Source organism: Nansenia antarctica (assembly GCF_963989245.1).
Source record: "Nansenia antarctica genome assembly, chromosome: 2".
Taxonomy (NCBI): Eukaryota; Metazoa; Chordata; class Actinopteri; order Argentiniformes; family Microstomatidae; genus Nansenia; species Nansenia antarctica.
Window position 1 is genome coordinate 77,523,304 of NC_137675.1, and position 19,964 is coordinate 77,543,267.

General features: G+C 52.2%; 1 protein-coding gene across 1 annotated transcript in view; it reads left to right on the plus strand.

Moving 5' to 3' along the window:
- The window catches only part of caskin1 (CASK interacting protein 1), a gene marked incomplete at both ends in the record, with an annotated part of 63,417 nt that extends 43,939 nt beyond the window's left edge, over nt 1-19,478 (plus strand). The window contains 14 exons of the mRNA XM_080523877.1: nt 1,041-1,283; nt 6,268-6,399; nt 7,164-7,282; nt 7,510-7,591; nt 8,539-8,648; nt 10,857-10,967; nt 12,891-12,995; nt 13,322-13,460; nt 13,729-13,875; nt 14,705-16,106; nt 17,056-17,344; nt 17,790-18,378; nt 18,638-19,127; nt 19,382-19,478. Coding sequence (XP_080380003.1) covers nt 1,041-1,283; nt 6,268-6,399; nt 7,164-7,282; nt 7,510-7,591; nt 8,539-8,648; nt 10,857-10,967; nt 12,891-12,995; nt 13,322-13,460; nt 13,729-13,875; nt 14,705-16,106; nt 17,056-17,344; nt 17,790-18,378; nt 18,638-19,127; nt 19,382-19,478 — 4,055 coding nt within the window. The remainder of the gene's footprint in view (nt 1-1,040; nt 1,284-6,267; nt 6,400-7,163; nt 7,283-7,509; nt 7,592-8,538; nt 8,649-10,856; nt 10,968-12,890; nt 12,996-13,321; nt 13,461-13,728; nt 13,876-14,704; nt 16,107-17,055; nt 17,345-17,789; nt 18,379-18,637; nt 19,128-19,381) is intronic.
- Nucleotides 19,479-19,964: the final 486 nt, after the last annotated feature.

Sequence of the window (19,964 nt, forward strand, 5' to 3'; positions counted from 1 at the left end):
TGTTATGGTTTTCTGTGTGTGTCTGTGTTTCGTTTCATTCTCTGTTCAGCCTCTGTATTGATCCCACCATTCTCTCAGCCCCCCCCCCCCCCCTCCCTCCCTCCCTCTCCTCTCACTTCCTCTACCTCCCCCTCCCTCCCTCCCTCCCTCCCTCCTCCGTCCCTCCCTCTATCAGTTGCTACTCTAGTGTTTCTCTATACAGTAACAACGGACCCACTCAGCTCCCACAGTTAGTTACACTGACTAATGTACCCTGGAACACATCCCCCCCACAGCTGTAGGCACACACACACACACACACACACACACACACACACTCACACACACTCACACAGGCACGCACGCACACACACACACACACACACACACACACACACTCACACACACACACACACACACACACACACACACACACACACACAGAGATAGAACATGCCAGCTGTGTGCAGTGGTCTGGGAGGTATCCCAGAGGGAGGACACAGTTGGTTAGTGTCCTCTCATACCCCTTCACCCTTCCTCCATCCCTCTGCCTTTCCTCTCTTCTCCTCTCCTCTCCTCTCCTCTCCTCTCCTCTCCTCTCCTCTCCTCTCCTCTCCTCTCCTCTCCTCTCCTCTCCTCTTCTCTCCCATCCCCTCCTCTCCTCTCCTCTTCTCTCCTCTCCTCTCCTCTCCTCTCCTCTCCTCTCCTCTCCCATTCCCTCCCTTCCCTCCCCATCCCCTCCTCTCCTCTCCCCTCCTCTCCTCTCCTCTCCCCTCCTCTCCTCTCCTCTCCTCTCCTCTCCTCTCCTCTCCTTTCCTTTCCTCTCCTCTCCTGTGCTCTCCTCTCCCCTCCCCTCCCCTCCTCTCCTCTCCTCTCTTCTCCCACATCCTCTCATCTCTCTGTGTCCAGTCTCTCTATCTCTCTATCTTACAGCTTACGTTAATTAAGTTGTGATTTTCTGGATTTGTGTTGCTTTGATTTCCTTCTCTTACATGGGGTTTTCTTTTTGTGGTTTGTTTTTGTTTGTCGTCGTTGTGTGTCGTCATGGTGATTGTGTCTAGGTTTGGCCAGCACAGTCATTTGCACCCAACAGTTTCAAAAGATACAGCTGGTTACGCCGGCGACGGTTGCCCCTGCCAACGCAGTAGTCAACGGCAACGACACGTTCCATCAGTTCCATATCCTGCCTCCTCCGCCTCCTCCTCCTCCACCACATCCCCATCAGCCACTGCTTCCACTTTTCACTTCCTTTGGCTATAACAGGTCGCCCACGACAACCCCGGGAGACACACCCACAGGCCCAGGTACACGCCCCTTCACAAACGTATTATTATTATTATTATTATTATTATATTGTTATTGTTATTATTATTATTATTATTATTATTATTATTATTATTATTGTTATTGTTATTATTCCCAAAGCTTTCAGGGATGTTTTGAATTGGCAGCTCAAAGTATCTCTAAGGAAACTATGATTTTGTAATTGGATATCCTTGCCTGAAAACATCCCTTTAGGTTTTCTGAAATGGATCATCATTTATTCATCTGTTATTCATACATACAGTATAAGTTTGATATTTCTGTTGTTGTTGTTGTTATTGTCTTCCCATCCCCAGTCAGATTTCCCTCTAGACTGTTAGTCGGGTTTAATGTGTGTGTGGGGTTAGAGTGTGGTCACAGAGTGGTTTAGAGTGTGGTCACAGAGTGGTTTAGAGTGTGGTCACAGAGTGGTTTAGAGTGTGGTCACAGAGTGGTTTAGAGTGTGGTCACAGAGTGGTTTAGAGTGTGGTCACAGAGTGGTTTAGAGTGTGGTCACAGAGTGGTTTAGAGTGTGGTCACAGAGTGGTTTAGAGTGTGGTCACAGAGTGGTTTAGAGTGTGGTCACAGAGTGGTTTAGAGTGTGGTCACAGAGTGGTTTAGAGTGTGGTCACAGAGTGGTTTAGAGTGTGGTCACAGAGTGGTTTAGAGTGTGGTCACAGAGTGGTTTAGAGTGTGGTCACAGAGTGGTTTAGACGGTTCACTATAGGTTGTATACTCCCCATATACAATATACTGCTTGTTTAGTTTAGTTTAGTTTATTAGTTTATGGTTTCTTGTGGACAGTCCCCATTAATTAACAGCCGTAAATAGAGCAGCTTTAGCCTTACATGGCTCATTTCCAGCTGTAGTCCCTGGCAAGTTGTTAATATGCTCCCTAAAATACATTAGTTAGAAGAAAATAATGACATTATACTTACAATTAGAGCAAGCATAAGCAAAATTGCACACAATTGGAGCAAGCACCAACAAGCAAGCACAGATGATGGCATTAATCAATGCGGTTATCGTGCAATAAAAACAATACAAAGGGGACAAGGGGAAAGAAAAGACTTGCTAGCCTGCCATACTTAATTCAGTCAATATTTGCTTGACTGGACAAACATAGCCTCAACATAGCATAGCCTCAACACCCCCCCGGTACCTCTTGGCTACAGCCAGGTTAGCTAGTTACCCTTGACACCTCTCTGGCCACAGCGAGGTTAGCTAGTTACCCTTGACACCTCTCTGGCCACAGCGAGGTTAGCTAGTTATCCCAGACACCTCTCTGGCCACAGCGAGGTTAGCTAGTTACCCTTGACACCTCTCTGGCCACAGGCAGGTTAGCTAGTTACCCCAGACACCTCTCTGGCCACAGTCAGGTTAGCTAGTTACCCCAGACATCTCTCTGGTGAGCAGGGCCACAGTCAGGTTAGCTAGTTACCACTGACATCTCTCTGGTCACAGTCAGGTTAGCTAGTTACCCCAGACATCTCTCTGGTCACAGCCAGGTTAGCTAGTTACCCCTGACATCTCTCTGGCCACAGCTATCCCCAGAGGAAAAGATTGAGTGGCTATACACTCGCAGAAATAAAGGTTGTATATTATAGTACTTAGGCTAGAGCCAAAAAGGGTTCTTCTTTGGCTTGTGGATTCGTAGAGGTAGAAGAACCTTTCAGGCCTTTTAGGTCCTGCCATGTAGAACCGTTTTAGGTGCCATGTTGAAAATTGTGGAACAGGGTTATTTATATTGGATCTGACATTGATGGGATGTTCCACATTGTATTATGTCTGTTTGTGTTTGGTTGCCTTGGTTGGATGGTTGGTTGGTTGGTTGGTTGGTTGGTTGGTTGGTTGGATGGTTGTTTTTGTTGGTGTTCCCTTCATTGTTTTTTCCTCCATCTCTTGCCTGTCCTCCTCCCAGGAGCTCCCACTCTCCCTGTAGCTCTGATCTGTCCCTGTCTCTCTACCACACACACACACACACACACACACACACACACACACACACACCACATGCTTGTGTCCCTGTGCTTTTGTCAGGTCTGGTTGATGTGTTGGTCTCCGCTACATCTCTCAACCCTGTCTTATTAACAACGTCACCATGCTCTCAACCTGTCCTTTGCGTGCGTGCGTGGGTGTGGGTGTCCATGTGTGTGTGGGTGTGTGTGTGTGTGTGTGTGTGTGTCGGTGTCAATGTCAGTGTTGGTGTGTCGGTGTCGCTGCATGTGTGTGTGTTTGTGTATGTGTGTGTGTGTGTGTGTGATGGTGTGTGTGTCGGTGTCAATGTCAGTGTTGGTGTGTCGGTGTCGCTGTGTGTGTGTGTGTGTGTGTGTGTGTGTCTGTGTGTGTGTGTGTGTGTGTGTGTCGGTGTGTGTGTCGGTGTGTGTGTCAGTGTCAATGTCGGTGTTGGTGTGTCAGTGTCGCCGTGTGTGTGTCTGTGTGTGTGTCTGTGTGTGTGTGTGTGTATGTGTATGTGTCTGTGTGTGCGTGTGTGTGACGGTGCGTGTGTCGGTGTCAATGTCAGTGTTGGTGTGTCGGTGTCACTGTGTGCGTGTGTGTGTGTGTGTGTGTGTGTGTGTGTCTGTGTGTGCGTGTGTGTGATGGTGTGGGTGTCAGTGTTGGTGTGTCGGTGTCGCTGTGTGTGTGTGTGTGTGTGTGTGTGTGTGTGTGTGTGTGTGTGTCTGTGTGTGCGTGTGTGTGATGGTGTGTCGGTGTCAATGTCAGTGTTAGTGTGTCGGTGTCGCTGTGTGTGTGTGTGTGTGTGTGTGTGTGTGTGTGTGTAACCACTCATTATCCCCACTACCCTCCTGTAATGACTCCTGGTCTGTGGCCAGGTCAGTTGGTCAGTTGTGTTTTGAATGAGAAATGAGTTGGTATGTCATGTGACAATAACAGGCTGATCCTCGACCAATCACAACCTCACCTTCGGTGGAGAAGAAAATGGAAAATGTCTTATTCATCCCACCAGATATCTGCAGCTGCCCGTCTAACCTAGTTACTGTAGATGAGATAGAGAAGAGAGAGAGAGAGAGAGAGAGAGAGAGAGAGAGGGAGAGAGAGGGAGTAAGAGAAGATGTATCGTCACCCTGTCTTTGCCCTCCCTCGCCCCAAACTGTCTCAGTACCTGTACCTTGGCTGTTGTGCGACGCGAAAGATGGGTTTTAATGGTCCGAATAATGCCTTGAGTCTTTTCCCTCATGTTACTTAGAGTGACATTTCCTGTCCCCTGAACAAAGCTGAAATCACAACATGTTAACTAAATATAACGAATGTAATCGTTTACTTTTTAATAGTCTGTGTTTAATAGTCCTCTTTTAACAATGTCCGTCATGGAAGTGAGTCATGTAGAGCTGCAGTCAACACTGGCCACCTCCACTAGATTATCCATCCCACCGATCATTGATGCTACTGTCTGTGGCTTTTGGAAAGATTTTAGAATGTTCTACAATTCCACACTTCTAGACCCTACGAGAGCTGTTTTAGCAGACAGAAAATGTCACCCTTGTGTATAAGCTTACAGTCCTAAAGAGTGACTGCAGGTAAGGTGTGTGTGTGTGTGTGTGTGTGTGTGTGCGTGTGTGTGCGTGTGTGTGTGTGTGTCTGTGTATACTACCCTCTGTTCTCTCTGCCATGTGTATATATGTGACCTGGAGCTGGAGTGTTTATAAACCATTAATACACCCTTTATAAACCATTAATAAACCCTTCATTAACAATATATAATGGCTTATAATGACCCTGGACTCCCTTCTCAAACATACTCTGCTGATGCACTACAGCAGTCCATAATAACCTACCAAGCAGCATATATAATCATATATCTCTGCATACATTATTATATATGTATGTTTATGTACATTTTGGCATATATATATGTGCATACACAGATAAGCATACATATTATCGATCTATTTATGTACTATGGATGGTATATAAATGTTTTCATATATCTATGTATTATATATACTGTATATATATGCTGTATATATATGTGTGCCGTGTGTGTGTGTGTGTGTGTGTGTGTGTGTGTGTGTGTGTGCGTGCGTGTGTGTGTGTGTGTGTGTGTGTGTGTGCGTGTGTGTGTGCTTGTGTGTGCATGTGTGAGAACTTGCTGCTAAGGGCAAAACTATAAAGCAGCGGAGCTAGTGAAGGGTCCCCCCCCCCCCCCCCTCCCCCCGCCCCTCTACCCCTGCCCTCGTTCCCTCCTCTCTGCTGGCTGATTGGGGCCGTTGGGGGGGGCTTTTTGGAGGGGTGCGGGCCGACCCCCCCTCCCACCAACCATTAGCACTCAGGGTTGTGATAGAGCCACAGTAGTTAAGGATGAAGGTCTAGAGTTAGACTGACTTAATAATGCTAGTTAGAGCTTTTTCAACCTCAAGGCTAGCAGTTAAGAAGGAATATTATAATAACATCAAGGTTAGCATTGAGCGGTTGGTAAACACTTTTGAATACTGAGTGTTGAGCATCATTCACGTTCGTCTTCGGGTTAATGGATAGCAATTCATGCTATAGCCCCAGGATGAGAAGCTAATACTACTTTAGCCCTTAGGGTTAACTTCTGACGCTAGTTTAGCCCTTAGGCTTAGCTTCTGACACTAGTTAGGCCCTTAGGGTTAGCTTCTGATGCTAGTTTAGCCCTTAGGGTTAGCTTCTGATGCTATCCCTTCTTAGAGTTAGCTTCTGACACTAGTTAGGCCCTTAGAGTTAGCTTCTGACAAAAGTTCAGCCCTTAGGGTTATTGGTTAACGCTAATTCAGCCCTTAAGCTTAGCTTCTGATGGTAGTCCAACCCTTAGGGTTAGCTTCTGACACTAGTTAAGCCCTGAGGGTTAGCTTCTGACACTAGTTAAGCCCTTAGGGTTAGCTTCTGATGCTAGTTAAGCCCTTAGGGTTAGCTTCTGATGCTATCCCTTCTTAGAGTTAGCTTCTGACATTAGTTTAGCCCTTAGGGTTAGCGGTTTAGCGCTAGTTTAGCCCTTAGGGTTAGCGGTTAACGCTGGTTTCTGTGTTGAAGGTTCTCGCGGCTCAGAGGCCAGCCCTCACGGCTCCCCCACCCTGTCCAGCGGCCCCCAGCGTGGCTCCAACGAGGATATCTGGGTGCTGCGCAAGCCTGTGGCAGGTAACACTGCGCTGCGCCACCCCCTGACCCCTAACCTCTGACCCTGTCCTGAACCCCTGCCATCCCTCCATTCAGACAAGAGCTGGTAAAGCTGAAGAGAGATCAGTCACTGGCCGTGGGGCGTAGGGCTGCCGTCATTTGCATGGGTCTCAAGTCTGTGTGTCCGTCAGACCTGTCCTGTGTGTGGTGTGTGTGTGTGTGTGTGTGTGTGTGCGTGTGTGTGTGTGTGTGTGTGTGTGTGTGAGTGTGTGTGTGTGTTTGTGCCAATCAGTCATCAGGTCAGTGTGTATCAGTTGTGGGGGGGGGGGGTGTGTGTGTGTGTTAGTTGACCTGTGTATGTCAGTCACCCAGTCACCTTGTCTGTGCTGTTCTGTTGTCATGCTGTTTAGTGTGCTGCGCAGTGCATTGCAGTGGAAAGAGATGTATGCTCACCTGGCTCACTCTAATGAGTGTGTATGCATATGTGTGTGTGTGTGTGTGTGTGTGTGTGTGTGTGTGTGTGTGTGTGTGCGTGTGTGTGTGTGTGTGTGTGCCTGTGTGTGTGCCTGTGTGGGTATGTGTGTGTGTATGTGTGTGTGCCTGTGTGGGTATGTGTGTGTGTGTGTGTGTGTGTGTGTGTGTGTATGTGTGTGTGCGTGTGTGTGTGTGTGTGTGCCTGTGTGTGTGCCTGTGTGGGTATGTGTGTGTGTGTATGTGTGTGTGCCTGTGTGGGTATGTGTGTGTGCCTGTGTGGGTATGTGTGTGTGTGTGTGTGTGTGTTGCAGGTGGAGACCGCAGTAGTGTGGGCAGCTCTGGCAGTGTAACCAGTGTGAGGTCGTCAGGTAGTGGTCAGAGTGCTGGCAGCACTGCACACATCCTGCACGCCCAGGCAGAGGGGGTCAAGGTAAGACACACACACACACACACACACACACACACACACGTACAGCACATACAGTACATGGACAGTCTTTATTATTTACAGTAGCAGATGCTCCCATGGTAACAAAGTGTTTGTGTCTGATATGCTATAGCTCACTATGGTTACTGTGTGTGTGTGTGTGTGTGTGTGTGTGTGTGTGTGTGTGTGTGTGTGTGTGTGTGTGTGTGTGTGTGTGCGTTGTGCTCCAGCTCCTGGCCACAGTGCTGTCCCAGTCTGCCAAAGCCAAGGAGCACCTTCTGGAACAGTCCAAGTCTGTGGAGCTGTCTACAGGTACGATACACATCTCAGTCTACAGGATGACAGAGATGGAGGGATGAGGGAGAGACGTAGGGATGGCAGAGATGGAAGAATGAGGGAGGGATGGAGGGATGAGGGAGAGATGGAGGGTGACAGAGAGATGGAGGGATGACAGAGATGGAGGGATGGCAGAGATGGAGGGATGGCAGAGATGGAGGGATGAGGGAGGGATGGAGGGATGGCAGAGATGGAGGGATGAGGGAGAGATGGAGGGAGGAGACATCCTCTGGGTTTTAGCCCCGAGGCTACGGTACCGTTTCCCCGACGGCAGTTGTTCGAACAGTTTCTGATTTGGGTGTCTGAGGTCTCTGATACTCCTGAGGGCCTTTCTGACACACCGGTCGCTGTGGGTGTCCTGGATGGAGGGAAGCTCAGAACCACTGATCTTCTCGGCTGTCCGCACTACCCTTTGCAGCGCTTTGCTGTTTTGGGCAGTGCAGTTCCCGTACCAGGCAGTGATACAACCTGTCCTGAGGGATGAGGGAGAGATGGAGGGATGACAGAGAGATGGAGGGATGAGGGAGAGATGGAGGAGTGGAAGAGCATTATCTGCTCTTGTAAAATTGCATCAAAACCAGCTCATACACACACACACACACACACACACACACTGGGATAAGGAAGTTGGCTGCTCCGTCAGACAGATGGCCAGGCCAGAAGAAGTGGGAGGAAGTGTAGGAGGCGTGCGATTGGTTAAGGAATTCAGTTACAGTGTGTGATTGGTTATGGAGGCCAGTTGCTGGGGAGTAGGAGCACCCGGATTGGTTAGACACAGGGCGGGCGAGGGGGATTGGTTGGCTAGGTGGCCAAGGGTGGGGATCCGCAATCTGTGAGGAGGCAGAAGAACGGGATAGGCTGGTGGAAAGAGGGGGCAAGGTGATAGGTGGCGTTTGGCCAATGAAATGCTGTGTTTACCTTAGGTTCGGCTTCTTCCTCCCGTACGTCGAGCCAATCAGGTTGCCCGCTCCATGAAGCCCCGCCCTACGACGCCACGGCAACCAGGAAGGGGGAGGGACAAGGAGAGGGGAAGGTAAGGCAGCTCAATTATACACTCATACACTCCCAGTCTCAACCCTATCACACACACACACACACACACACATTATATCCTCTACTCACAGCATCGCTAGACTGTCCTCTCATCACACAAACGCTCAGACGCACACACACACACACACACACACGCACACACACACACACACGCACACACGCACACACACACACACACACACACACACACACCCACACACACACACGCACACACGCACACACACACACACACACACACACACACACACACACACACACCGACCTGCACACTCTCATACACGGACCTAAACACACACATACACACATACATACCCACACACAAGGAGTGGCACACACACACTTGGGATGTTCCCCCAACACCTCCTCTCTCAGCTGGCCTCGTCCGTGCTGCATGCGTTCGGCTGCAGCCATGACAAGGTGAGTGTGTGGGTGTGTGTGTGTGGGTGTGTGTGTGTGTGTATGTGTGAGTTGATCTTCAGCTCTCTTCTAGCCATCTTCCTCTCCTTCCTCTATCTATCCTGGAGAGAAACAGAAAGAGAGAGAGAGAGAGAGAGACTCTCTCCTCTGCGCTGTGCTGATCCATCCTTCTTCGCTCCTTTTAGTTGCAGCTTCTCCCCCATTGCGTTTTTTTCCTCATTTGCATATTCCTGCTGTGTTACGAGTTGAAACGAGTTGAAATCTCTGATATGGCTATTAGCACCTTAGTGAGTGATTCAGAGACAGCCATTCTTAGCTCATGTAGAGCTGTAGCTTTAACAGTGTGTGTGTGTGTGTGTGTGTGTGTGTGTGTGTGCGTGTGTGTGTGTGCGTGTGTGTGTGTGTGTGTGTGTGTGTGCGTGTGTGTGTGTGTGTGTGTGTGTTGGCAGGGGTTGTGCTCAGCAGTGTGTGTATTGAGTGGGCGGATGGGTAGGATTCTCCCCACACAGATGAGCCTGTGCTTATGCTCTATGACAGCTCTTTAAGCTCTAGAACCTACACTGAGCAGCGTGAACTACAGTAGTACTAGACATATTTTTCTCAGCAGGCTATGGAGGTGTTTATGGATGTATGTATGTGTGTGTGTGCGTGCGTGTGTGTGTGTGTGTGTGTGTGTAAGCCAGGTCTCACGGCCATCTGTTAGTTACAGTACTGACTCCTCAGCTCTCTGCCTCCCCCCAGTCTCCCCCTCCTCCCCCCCTACTCCCCCCTTGTGTGGCCAGGCCTTACCCTCCCTCACCGGCTGAGAGTGAAGGCAGGCAGGTCCAGTGGGTTAGTGCTGTTATACTGGACATGGCACAGTTCCTGTGTCTGTGTGTGTGTGTGTGTGTGTGTGTGTGTGTGTGTGTGTGTGTGTGTGTGTGTGTGTGTGTGTGTGTGTGTGTGTGTGTGTGTGTGTGGGTGAGTGAGTGAGTGAGTTAGAGTGAGTTAGTGGGACTAGATACTGAGATCCAGGTCTCCATGTTGACTCCTTGTTAACTCTACCGCCCCTCAGTGGAAAGGATATGCCATTGCAGCTGCCGGAGGAAAACTGCAAGACGGTAGCTGTCCTGCGAATGAACTGTAACTGAACACGAATTCAAGCTTCAACCCCCATGAAATAAGCAGAGGTGGCAAAACTAAGACAAAACGCCGTAGGTAGGAAGAAACCTTGTTAGGAACCAGAATAGAAGGGGTGATCAGATAGAGAGCCATAATTCATATGATGATGAACAACAATCATCATCATCATTTCGCAAACACTTCTATCCACAGCAGCGTAGAGTTTTTTTTCACTCTAAATGTGGCTCCAACCATCCAACTGAGCTGTGGTCCCTTACCCCCTCCTAGGCCTGGGCAGGACCTCTCTAATCCCTAGTCCCTCCCTCTACCTCCTAGCCCTGAGTAGGACCTCCCTAATCCCTAATCCCCTCTACCTCCTAGCCCTGGCTAGGACCTCTCTAATCCCTAGTCCCTCCCTCTACCTCCGAGTAGGACCCCTATCTAGTCCCTAGTCCCCCCCCCCCTCTACCTCCTAGCCCTGGCTATGTCCTCTCTAATCCCTAATCCCCTCTACCTCCACACTAGTGGCGGTGGTGTTCCCTGGTGGGATTTGAACTCATGACCTACTGATCAACAGTCCAACTCACTGTCCACTAGGCCATCACTACCCCTAATACCGCCCTGGTTAGGACCCTAGGGTTAGCTGATCGCCACCTGTCTTCTCTTCTAGAGCTCTGAGGCTGTTCTCCACTGGCTGAGTGAGTTTCAGCTGCAGGCCTACGCTCCAAACTTCACCAGCGCTGGGTATGACTTGCCCACCATTAGCCGTATGACCCCAGAGGTAAGGCACGCCAAACCCTGACCCCTCCTGACCCTGACCTTTAACCCCTAACACCCTTGAAGAGGTCACAACCACGCGCTACCCTGTCCTGCTCCTACCAAACCCTAATCACCTTTCACTGCTTCACTGAGAACGGTGTCTCGGCACCCCCCTGCACCAAACCTATTGAAATGCATCCCCTCTCTGAACACACACACACACACACACACACACAAACACACACACGCACGTGTGCATACGCACACGCATACACACACACACACACCCACGTCCCCCACAAGTCTCTCTTACCCTCACTGAGCATGCTCAAGGCCTACACTCTTATTGGCCAGAAGAGGGCTATCCCATCAGCCTTTGCATCAGATGGTACAGTAAATAGCCTCACCTCTCCTCCTCAATCTCTGTCTGTCTGTATGTGTGTGTGCGTGTGTGTGTGCCTGTGTGAGTGTGTATGCATACGTGCTTCTATGTGTGTGTGTGTGTGTATGCGTCCGTGAGTGCGTGTGTGAGTGTGTGTGCATGCGTGCATGCGTGCTTCTATGTGTGTGTGTGTGTGTGTGTGTGCGTGTGTATGTACGTACATACGTGTGTGTGTGTGTGTGCATGTGTGAGTGTGTATGCATACGTACTTCTATGTGTGTTTGTGTGTATGCGTGTGTGAGTGTGTGTGCATGCGTGCTTCTATGTGTGTGTGTGTGTGTGTGTGTGTATGTGTGTATGTGTGTGTTTGCCTACCTTCAGTGGGTGTCTGCGTACAGTATGTCTACCCCAGACTAGTGATGCAATTGTATGTCCAGTTTAACTCAAACTAACCAGATGAACTGTGATTAGATGAGATCAGACTAACCAGATGAACTGTGATTGGAGGAGATCAGACTAACCAGATGAACTGTGATTGGAGGAGATCAGACTCAGACTAACCAGATGAACTGTGATTGGAGGAGATCAGACTAACCAGATGAACTGTGATTAGAGGAGATCAGACTAACCAGATGAACTGTGATTGGTGGAGATCAGACTCAAACTAACCAGATGAACTGTGATTGGTGGAGATCAGACTCAAACTAACCAGATTAGGTTCCTCACGAGGTGGCAGTGACAAGCAGAATGTGTCCCCATTCAAATGGACAATAAAGTTATTGGCCGAGAGCAGTTGAGAGAAAGACCAGATGAACTGTGATTGGAGGAGATCAGACTCAGACTAACCAGATGAACTGTGATTAGAGGAGATCAGACTAACCAGATGAACTGTGATTGGAGGAGATCAGACTCAGACTAACCAGATGAACTGTGATTGGAGGAGATCAGACTAACCAGATAAACTGTGATTGGAGGAGATCAGACTAACCAGATGAACTGTGATTGGTGGAGATCAGACTCAAACTAACCAGATGAACTGTGATTGGTGGAGATCAGACTCAAACTAACCAGATTAGGTTCCTCACGAGGTGGCAGTGACAAGCAGAATGTGTCCCCATTCAAATGGACAATAAAGTTATTGGCCGAGAGCAGTTGAGAGAAAGACCTCAACCACCCAATGGTGAGAGAGAGAGAAGTTCATTAAAGGGGAGGTTTCCTATTGGGAAAGGGAAGGTTCAGCAAGCCTGGGGGGGAGGGTGGGTGCTTCTTCCTCACTGCTAACATGCTTTGGCTTCTCTTCCTGGTTTCTTTGGGGATATTTGCATCATCCTTTTTCATTTGCAATGGCACCAGTTGCCATCTGCTGAACCCTGTCTGTGTCTCCATGTGTCTGAGTGTGTCTGTGTCTGAGAGAGTGTGTGTGTGTGTGTGTGTGTGTGTGTGTGTGTGTGTGTGTGTGTTGCTGTGTTTTGGCATGTGTCTGATTAGATTTTGATTTATGGTGTGTGTGTGTGTGTGTGTGTGTGTGTGTGTGTGTGTGTGTGTGTGTGTGTGTGTGTGTAGGATCTCACGGCCATCGGGGTGACCAAACCTGGCCATCGTAAGAAGATGACATCAGAAATCAACAAGCTTGGTGTAAGCACTGAGTGGCTCCCAGACCAGAAACCTGTAAGTGAAACACACACACACACACACACACACACACACACACACACACACACTGTCTCTCTCTCTTCCACACACACAAACACACACACACAGTGTGGTGCTTGTTGTGAATGTGATTCTAGCATGGAAGAAAGGAGGGAAGGAAGAAAGGAAGGAGGGAGGGAAGGAAGGAGGGAAGGAAGAAAGGAAGGAAGGAAGGAAGGAGGGAAGGAAGGAGGGAAGGAAGAAAGGAAGGAGGGAAGAAAGGGAGGAAGGAAGGAAGGAGGGAAGGAAGGAAGGAATGAAGGGGTGAATGACTGTGTTGTTGTTGTGGTTGTGTTTCCTAGGCCAGCCTGGCTGAGTGGCTAAGTGTGATAGGTCTGAGTCAGTACCACCAGGTCCTGGTCCAGAACGGATACGAGAACATCGACTTCATCACTGACATCACCTGGGAAGACCTGCAGGAGATAGGCATCACCAAGCTGGGTGAGAGACACACACACACACACACACACAGACGCACACACAGACACAGAGTTATCGCTTGTAAAATGTGTTTGGTATGCCTCAACACCTTGAAATCTATGTTTGCTGTGATTAACGATTTATGAATGAATTTAACTTCCCGCTCCACATCACACCTACACACACACACACACACACACACACACACACGTACACACACCGAACACATACACACACACACACACATACACACACCGAACACATACATACACACACACACACACACCAGGCCACCAGAAGAAGCTGATGCTGGCGGTGAAGCGTCTGTCCGAGATGCAGCGGGGCACAGAGGGGCGGGGCTCCCTCAGGAAGAAGCCCCCGCCACTCACACAGCAGCAGGAAGTCATGTCCATCGAGAGCCCGACGGCAGAGAACGGTAGGTCATGCGAGGAGGAGGAGAACAAGCAGGGTGGTCTCCCTGTTGGAACACCATCAGTCAGACACAACCTTCACTGGTATGAAGGTGCCACACCCGCCCGTCAGGCCAGACACATTTGGTTTACTTTATTGGAAGGTGTCATCACAATGTTTTACAGGTAGGACATAAAGAAGTTGATATTTCACAATGATTGCTATATCACAAACATAAAGAGCGACTCAAATATATAATATATGCTTTTATCCAAAGCGACATTACATTGCCGTGAGTACATAAATGTGTCAGTATATGGTCCCAGCAGTAATCGAACCTACAACCTACGCATTGTTAGCGCCATGCTCTACCAACAATTTTTTATATTTTATTATAAAAAATTCATCATTTACATTATTTACAGTACCTAATTTATACATCACAACACATAGCCCACACATCAGCCCTACAACTGAGAAAACAATAAAAGAAAAAAAATAATAATAATCATTCAAAATCATAAACCAACCTCCATCCTCCCCCACAATTATAACATAATTCAACAAATTCACATTACACCCTTTCTTCTTTCCCACCACCCCAAACAACCACAACTCCTTCCAATCCATCCCCTCCACATACCCAGTTCCTACTAATCAGCTCTTTCATCTAATTCTCCATATATAACCTCCGTCTTCATGCTCTACCAACTGAGCCACAGAGGACCTTGGAGTACAGCAAGCGTAGGGACTTTCAAGGCCTTTCAGCAGAGACGCAGGACGCTTCTTGTAGAATGTTGATGTGTGTGTGTGTGTGTGTGTGTGTGACATCACTGTGGTCTGTCTGGTTCCAGAGGTCATGTCTCCCAAGCTGAGCACGTTCCAGGACAGCGAGCTGAGCTCCGAGCTGCAGAGCGCCTTGATCCAGCCAGCGCCTGAGGCCAAGGCGCAGCGAACCCGCAGCCTCAGCAAGGACCATGACGAGGTGGTGGTGGGAGGAGGAGGAGGAGGAGGAGGGGGAGGGGGGGGGGGAGGTGGGGGAGGGGGAGGAGGAGGAGGGGGACCCCCCAGGAAAGAAGCTCGGACCATGAGGCAGAGCAGTCAGGGGGCGCCGAGAGGCAGCGTCTCCTCCCAGAGCAAACTCCGCCAGTCCCACTGCCACTCTCACTCCCAGCCCGCACCCCCCTACACCCCCCCTCACACCCCCACCAAGACCAAACCTCCCCCCAGCTCCTCCTCTTCCACCCAGGGCACCCCCTCCCCCCAGGGCAAGCCCAAAGCAGCCCCCCCCCAGCTGATCCATGGAGAGAGGCCCCAGTCCCCCCGCTCACACGGCCCTCAGTCCCCAACCCACCGCGGGACTCCAAACACCTCACCTCAGCCCCAGGGCCAGGCTCAACCCGCACCAGTACCCCAGGCCCAGGCCCAGGGCCAGGCTCAGCCCACACCAGTACCCCAGCCCCAGGCCCAGCCCCAACCCCATCCCCAGGCTCAGCCCCAGGCCCGACCCCAGTCAATGGAGATAGAGGAGAGCCCTCATCTCCAGGCCCAGCCCCAGCCCCAGCCCCAGCCCCAGGCCCAGCCCCATCCCCATCCCCAGGCCCAGCCCCAGGCCCGACCCCAGCCCCAGCCTGGTCCCCAGGTCTCAGTCCCCCTCCTGTGCCTGCCCCCAGAGGGTGAGGGGGAAGACGGGGAAGAGGGGGGAGACTCTGCCCTCCAGAAGAAGCGGGCTCACAGCCTCAACCGCTTTGCTGGGTTGGACGGAGAGTGTGAGGAGAGGGGGGTACCGGACCCAGAGGGGGGGCCGGGAGGAGGAGGGGGAGGAGGGGGAGGAGGAGGCGGAAGAGGAGGAGGAGGGGGGAAATACGCCACAGTCACACACCGCGTGAGTCGCAGCCACTCTGTCCGCAACCAGGACAAGAACGTGAACCGCAGCCAATCACAGCCCTTCGCACTGCGGCCCAAGAAGAAAGGCCCGCCCCCTACTCCGCCCAAACGCTCCAGCTCCGCCATATCCAGCTCCAACTCCAACCTGGCGGAGTCCCCCACCCCGCCGCAGACGCACACCCAAGGGGGGCTGCTGGGCGTCCCCTACAACCCCCAGCGGAGGGCCAGCGACCTGGGCGTCTCCGGGGAGACGGGCGTGGTGGATACGGGCAGCGCGGGGAGCGTGCGGAGCATTGCCGCCATGTTGGAGATGTCATCCATTGGGGGCGGAGCCAAGGCCATGGCCGTACAGAGGAACTACCTGACGGTGTGTGTGTGCGTGTGTGTGCTGAATGTGTGCATGCCTGTATGTATGTGCGTATCAGAATCTGAATCAGAATCAGAATTGCTTTTATTATATCTAATGTACTGGTAAAAAAAATCCACTTTATAACACATAACTTTATTTACATATGGACTTTAACGTTTAGATTTTTTGGTCTGGATTGTTTGAGTTAATACCAAAGTCTGGTGCAAATTTCACTTGAATAGGCTCATTGTAAATACATTTACTGGACAAAATATTGATGTGTTCAATACTTCATTCATTCATTTATACAGTGGGGATGGCATTTCCCCAGGAGCCAGATTGCTTGAGGGAAATAGCTGTTTGACATCTTCTGGGTTTTGGCCCCGAGGCTAGGGTACCAGTTCTAGCCGTTTCTGATTGGGGTGTCTGAGGTCTCTGATAATCCTGAGGGTCTTTCTGACACATCGGTCGCTGTAGGCGTCCTGGATGGAGGGAAGCTCAAATCATTGATCTTCTCGGCTGTCTGCACTACCCTTTGCAACGCTTTGCGGTTTTGGGCAGTGCAGTTCCCGTACCAGGCAGTGATGCAACCTGTCAGGATGCTCTGAAGAAGGCCCCCAGTAATGTAGGCCTTAAGCTGAACTTTTTCAGCCGCCTGAGATGAAAAAAGTTTTTTTTACGTGCTTTTTTCACCACGTGGTTGGTGTGTTCATCCCAGGTGAGGTCGGTGATGTGAACCCCTAGGAAGTTGATGCTGTTTACTGTCTCCACAGCAGACCCGGTGATGGTGATGGGGTCTTGTGCCTGCCTCTTTTTCCTGAAGTCCACCACCAGCTTTTTATGGTCTTTCATGAATCCCATTGAACCGGAAGCGATCTCGTTTACGTCACTGCTGTTCTCTGTGAATATGTGTGTGTGTGTGTGTGTGTGTGTGACTAACTCTCTCTCTCTCTGTGTGCAGGTGGGCAGGCAGAGGGAGGCCATCGGTCTGGATGGCGAGGTGGTGAACCGTCGGAGGACCATCAGCGGTCCCGTTACCGACCTGGTCGCCGCTGCGCGTAGGGACCGGCCCATCCTCACCGCCCACATCGACCGCATCCCCTCCCCCGGCCCCTCCTCCCCTCAGCCCCCCTCCTCCCCCCACACCCCCTCCTCCCCCCATCCCAGCTCCACGGGCAGCTCAGCTGAGAGCATTCCCTTCGCCGACGAGGGCAGCCTGACCATCAGGAGGCTGGGACGAGGAGACGGAGAGGGAGAGGTGAGGAGGGGGAGAGAGGGGGAGGGAGAGGTGAGGAACAGGCAGGAGAGAGGGGGGAGGGAGACATGAGGAGTGGAGGGGGAAGGGGAGGGAGAGGTGAGGAGGCGAGGGGGAAGGGGAAGGAGAGGTGAGGAACAGGGGAGGAGGGGGGAGGGAGAGGGAGAGGTGAGGAGGGGGAGAGATGGGGAGGGAGAGGTGAGGAGGGGAGGGGTAAGGGGAGGGAGAGGTGAGGAACAGGCAGGAGAGAGGGGGGAGGGAGACATGAGGAGTGGAGGGGGAAGGGGAGGGAGAGGTGAGGAACAGGGGAGGAGGGGGGAGGGAGAGGGAGAGGTGAGGAGGTGAGGGGGAAGGGGAGGGTAGGGAGAGGGGAAGAACAGGGGAAGAGAGAGAGCGTTTGGTCGGTCCGCCTCGTCGGTCTCAGTCTAACCTTGTCCGTGTTCCGTAGGCCGAGGCGCCCCCCCGCGACGGTCTCCACGGCGACAGCGTGTACTCCCTCCCCCCGGAGGAGCTCTCCCGGGTGGACGCCACGGCTACGCTGAAGCGGCGCCCCCGCGGCACCAAGCCCCACCCCAACGGCTCCCGCTTCACGCTGACAGAGTCGTCCACCGTCAAGCGCCGGCCCAAGAGCCGCGACAAGGAGCCCGAGGGCTTCGGCGAGATCATCGGACCACCGGTACCAGGACCGGGACCGGGACCGACGACCACCACCGGGACCGACGGCGCCACCACCGCCGTGCCGTACCAGAACGGCACGGCCACCGTTAAACGCCGGCCCGTTTCCGACACGGGGGGGTCGTCAGAGCCTGGGGGGGGGGCTCCGAGCAGCCAGGCCCCGCCTCCCCGGAGGGACAGTGCTGATTTGGGGGGTCCGGGGGTGGGGTCCGAGGGAGGGGTGGTGGTGGTCAGGAAGCCTAAACCCCCCGTCTCCCCCAAGCCTGTCCTGGCTCAGATGAAGAGAGGGGGGCCGCACACTCCTCCACACCCCTCCTCCAAGAGGGCCCCCATACCAGGACCGGGGACCCCCGGGAGCCCAGGTACACACCTGCCCCCCCCCCCCCGTGTGTGTGTGTGTGTGTGTGTGTGTGTATATGCTTGTGTGTGTATATGCTTGTGTGTATGTGCGTGTGTTTTTGTATCCCTTTCACATAGATCTGTCTGTTGTCTAATCTCTCTCTCCCTCCCTCTCTCCCTCTCTCCCTCCCTCCCTCTCTCACCCCCTCCCTCTCTCTCTCCCTCTCTCCCTCTCCCTCTCTCCCCCCCTCCCCCCCTCTCTCCCTCCCTCCCTCCCTCCAGTTGAAGGGAAGAAGATCCCTCCTCCGGTGTCGCCCAAGCCGGCCCCGCCCCCCACCGCCCCCAAACCCACCAAACTGCTCCAGTCCATCACCAGCCCCCAATCCCCCACCCTGTCCCCCTCCCCAGCCAGGCAGCCCTCGGTGGGGGGAAGGATGGCCGGCTCTCCCCCCTCGGCCATCCCCTCCAACGCCTCCCCGTCCCCGGCCAAGCCCCCCAGCCCCCTAGCCCAGAGCCCGCACACTCCCCAGACCCCCACCACACCCCTGACCCCCCTCACCCCCACCCCGTCCCCGGCGCCGGTCAAGCCCCCCCGCTCCTCCATCGGGGGCGTGTCTGTGGACATGGGGCAGACGGGAGGGGGTACACCGGCGGTGGGCGTGGCCGCGGCGGACGCGGACGCGGAGTCTGTGCATCAGAAGCTGGAGGAGACCAGCGCCTCACTGGCCGCGGCGCTGCAGGCCGTGGAGGACAAGATACGAGAGGAGAAAGAGTGAGTCACACACACACACACATACACGCACACACACACACGCATACACACACACACGCACACACACACACACACACACACACACACAAACACACACACATACGCATACACACACACACACACATGGATTTATACTCCTGAAGGCTTTGTTGACAGATAGCATAACAGATTATATAAGTGTTCTAATAAAGTATTCCTGTGTGTGTGTGTGTGTGTGTGTGTGTGTGTGTGTGTGTGCGTGTGTGTGTGTGTAGTTGCTTGGCGGAGGAGAAGAGCACAGTGAGTATCCTTGACGACATCGGCAGCATGTTTGACGACCTAGCCGACCAACTAGACGCCATGTTGGAGTAACCACGACAACAAGTCGCCGTGGCTACAACGCCTCAGGACTCCCGCAGGCACAATGCTCTCCTCCCTCTACTCCTCCTCCTCCTCCTCTCCTTCATCCCCCTCTCTCTCCTCCTCTCCAGCATCCCTCCTCACTATACTCTTCTTCACCAATCCTTCTCTTCCTCTTCCTTGCCCCTTTACTTTTCCTCTCCTCCTCCTCATCCTCCTCTCCGTCTCTCCGCCGCCCTCTGGTGAAGCTGTACCTCAGGGCTGGACTGACATATCTGTCAGAGAGAGAGAGGGATAGAGAGAGAGAGAGAGAAAGAGAGACACTACAGGGGACAGAGAGAGAGAGAGAGAGAGAAAGACGGAGAGAGCGACGGAGAGAGAGAGACAGACAGAGAGAGGGACGGAGAGAGACACAACAGGGAGAGATGGGACGGACACAGGGAACAACGGGAGTCTTACAAAGAGGAGGACCGGAGTCTTCTAGAACTCTCTAGTCCA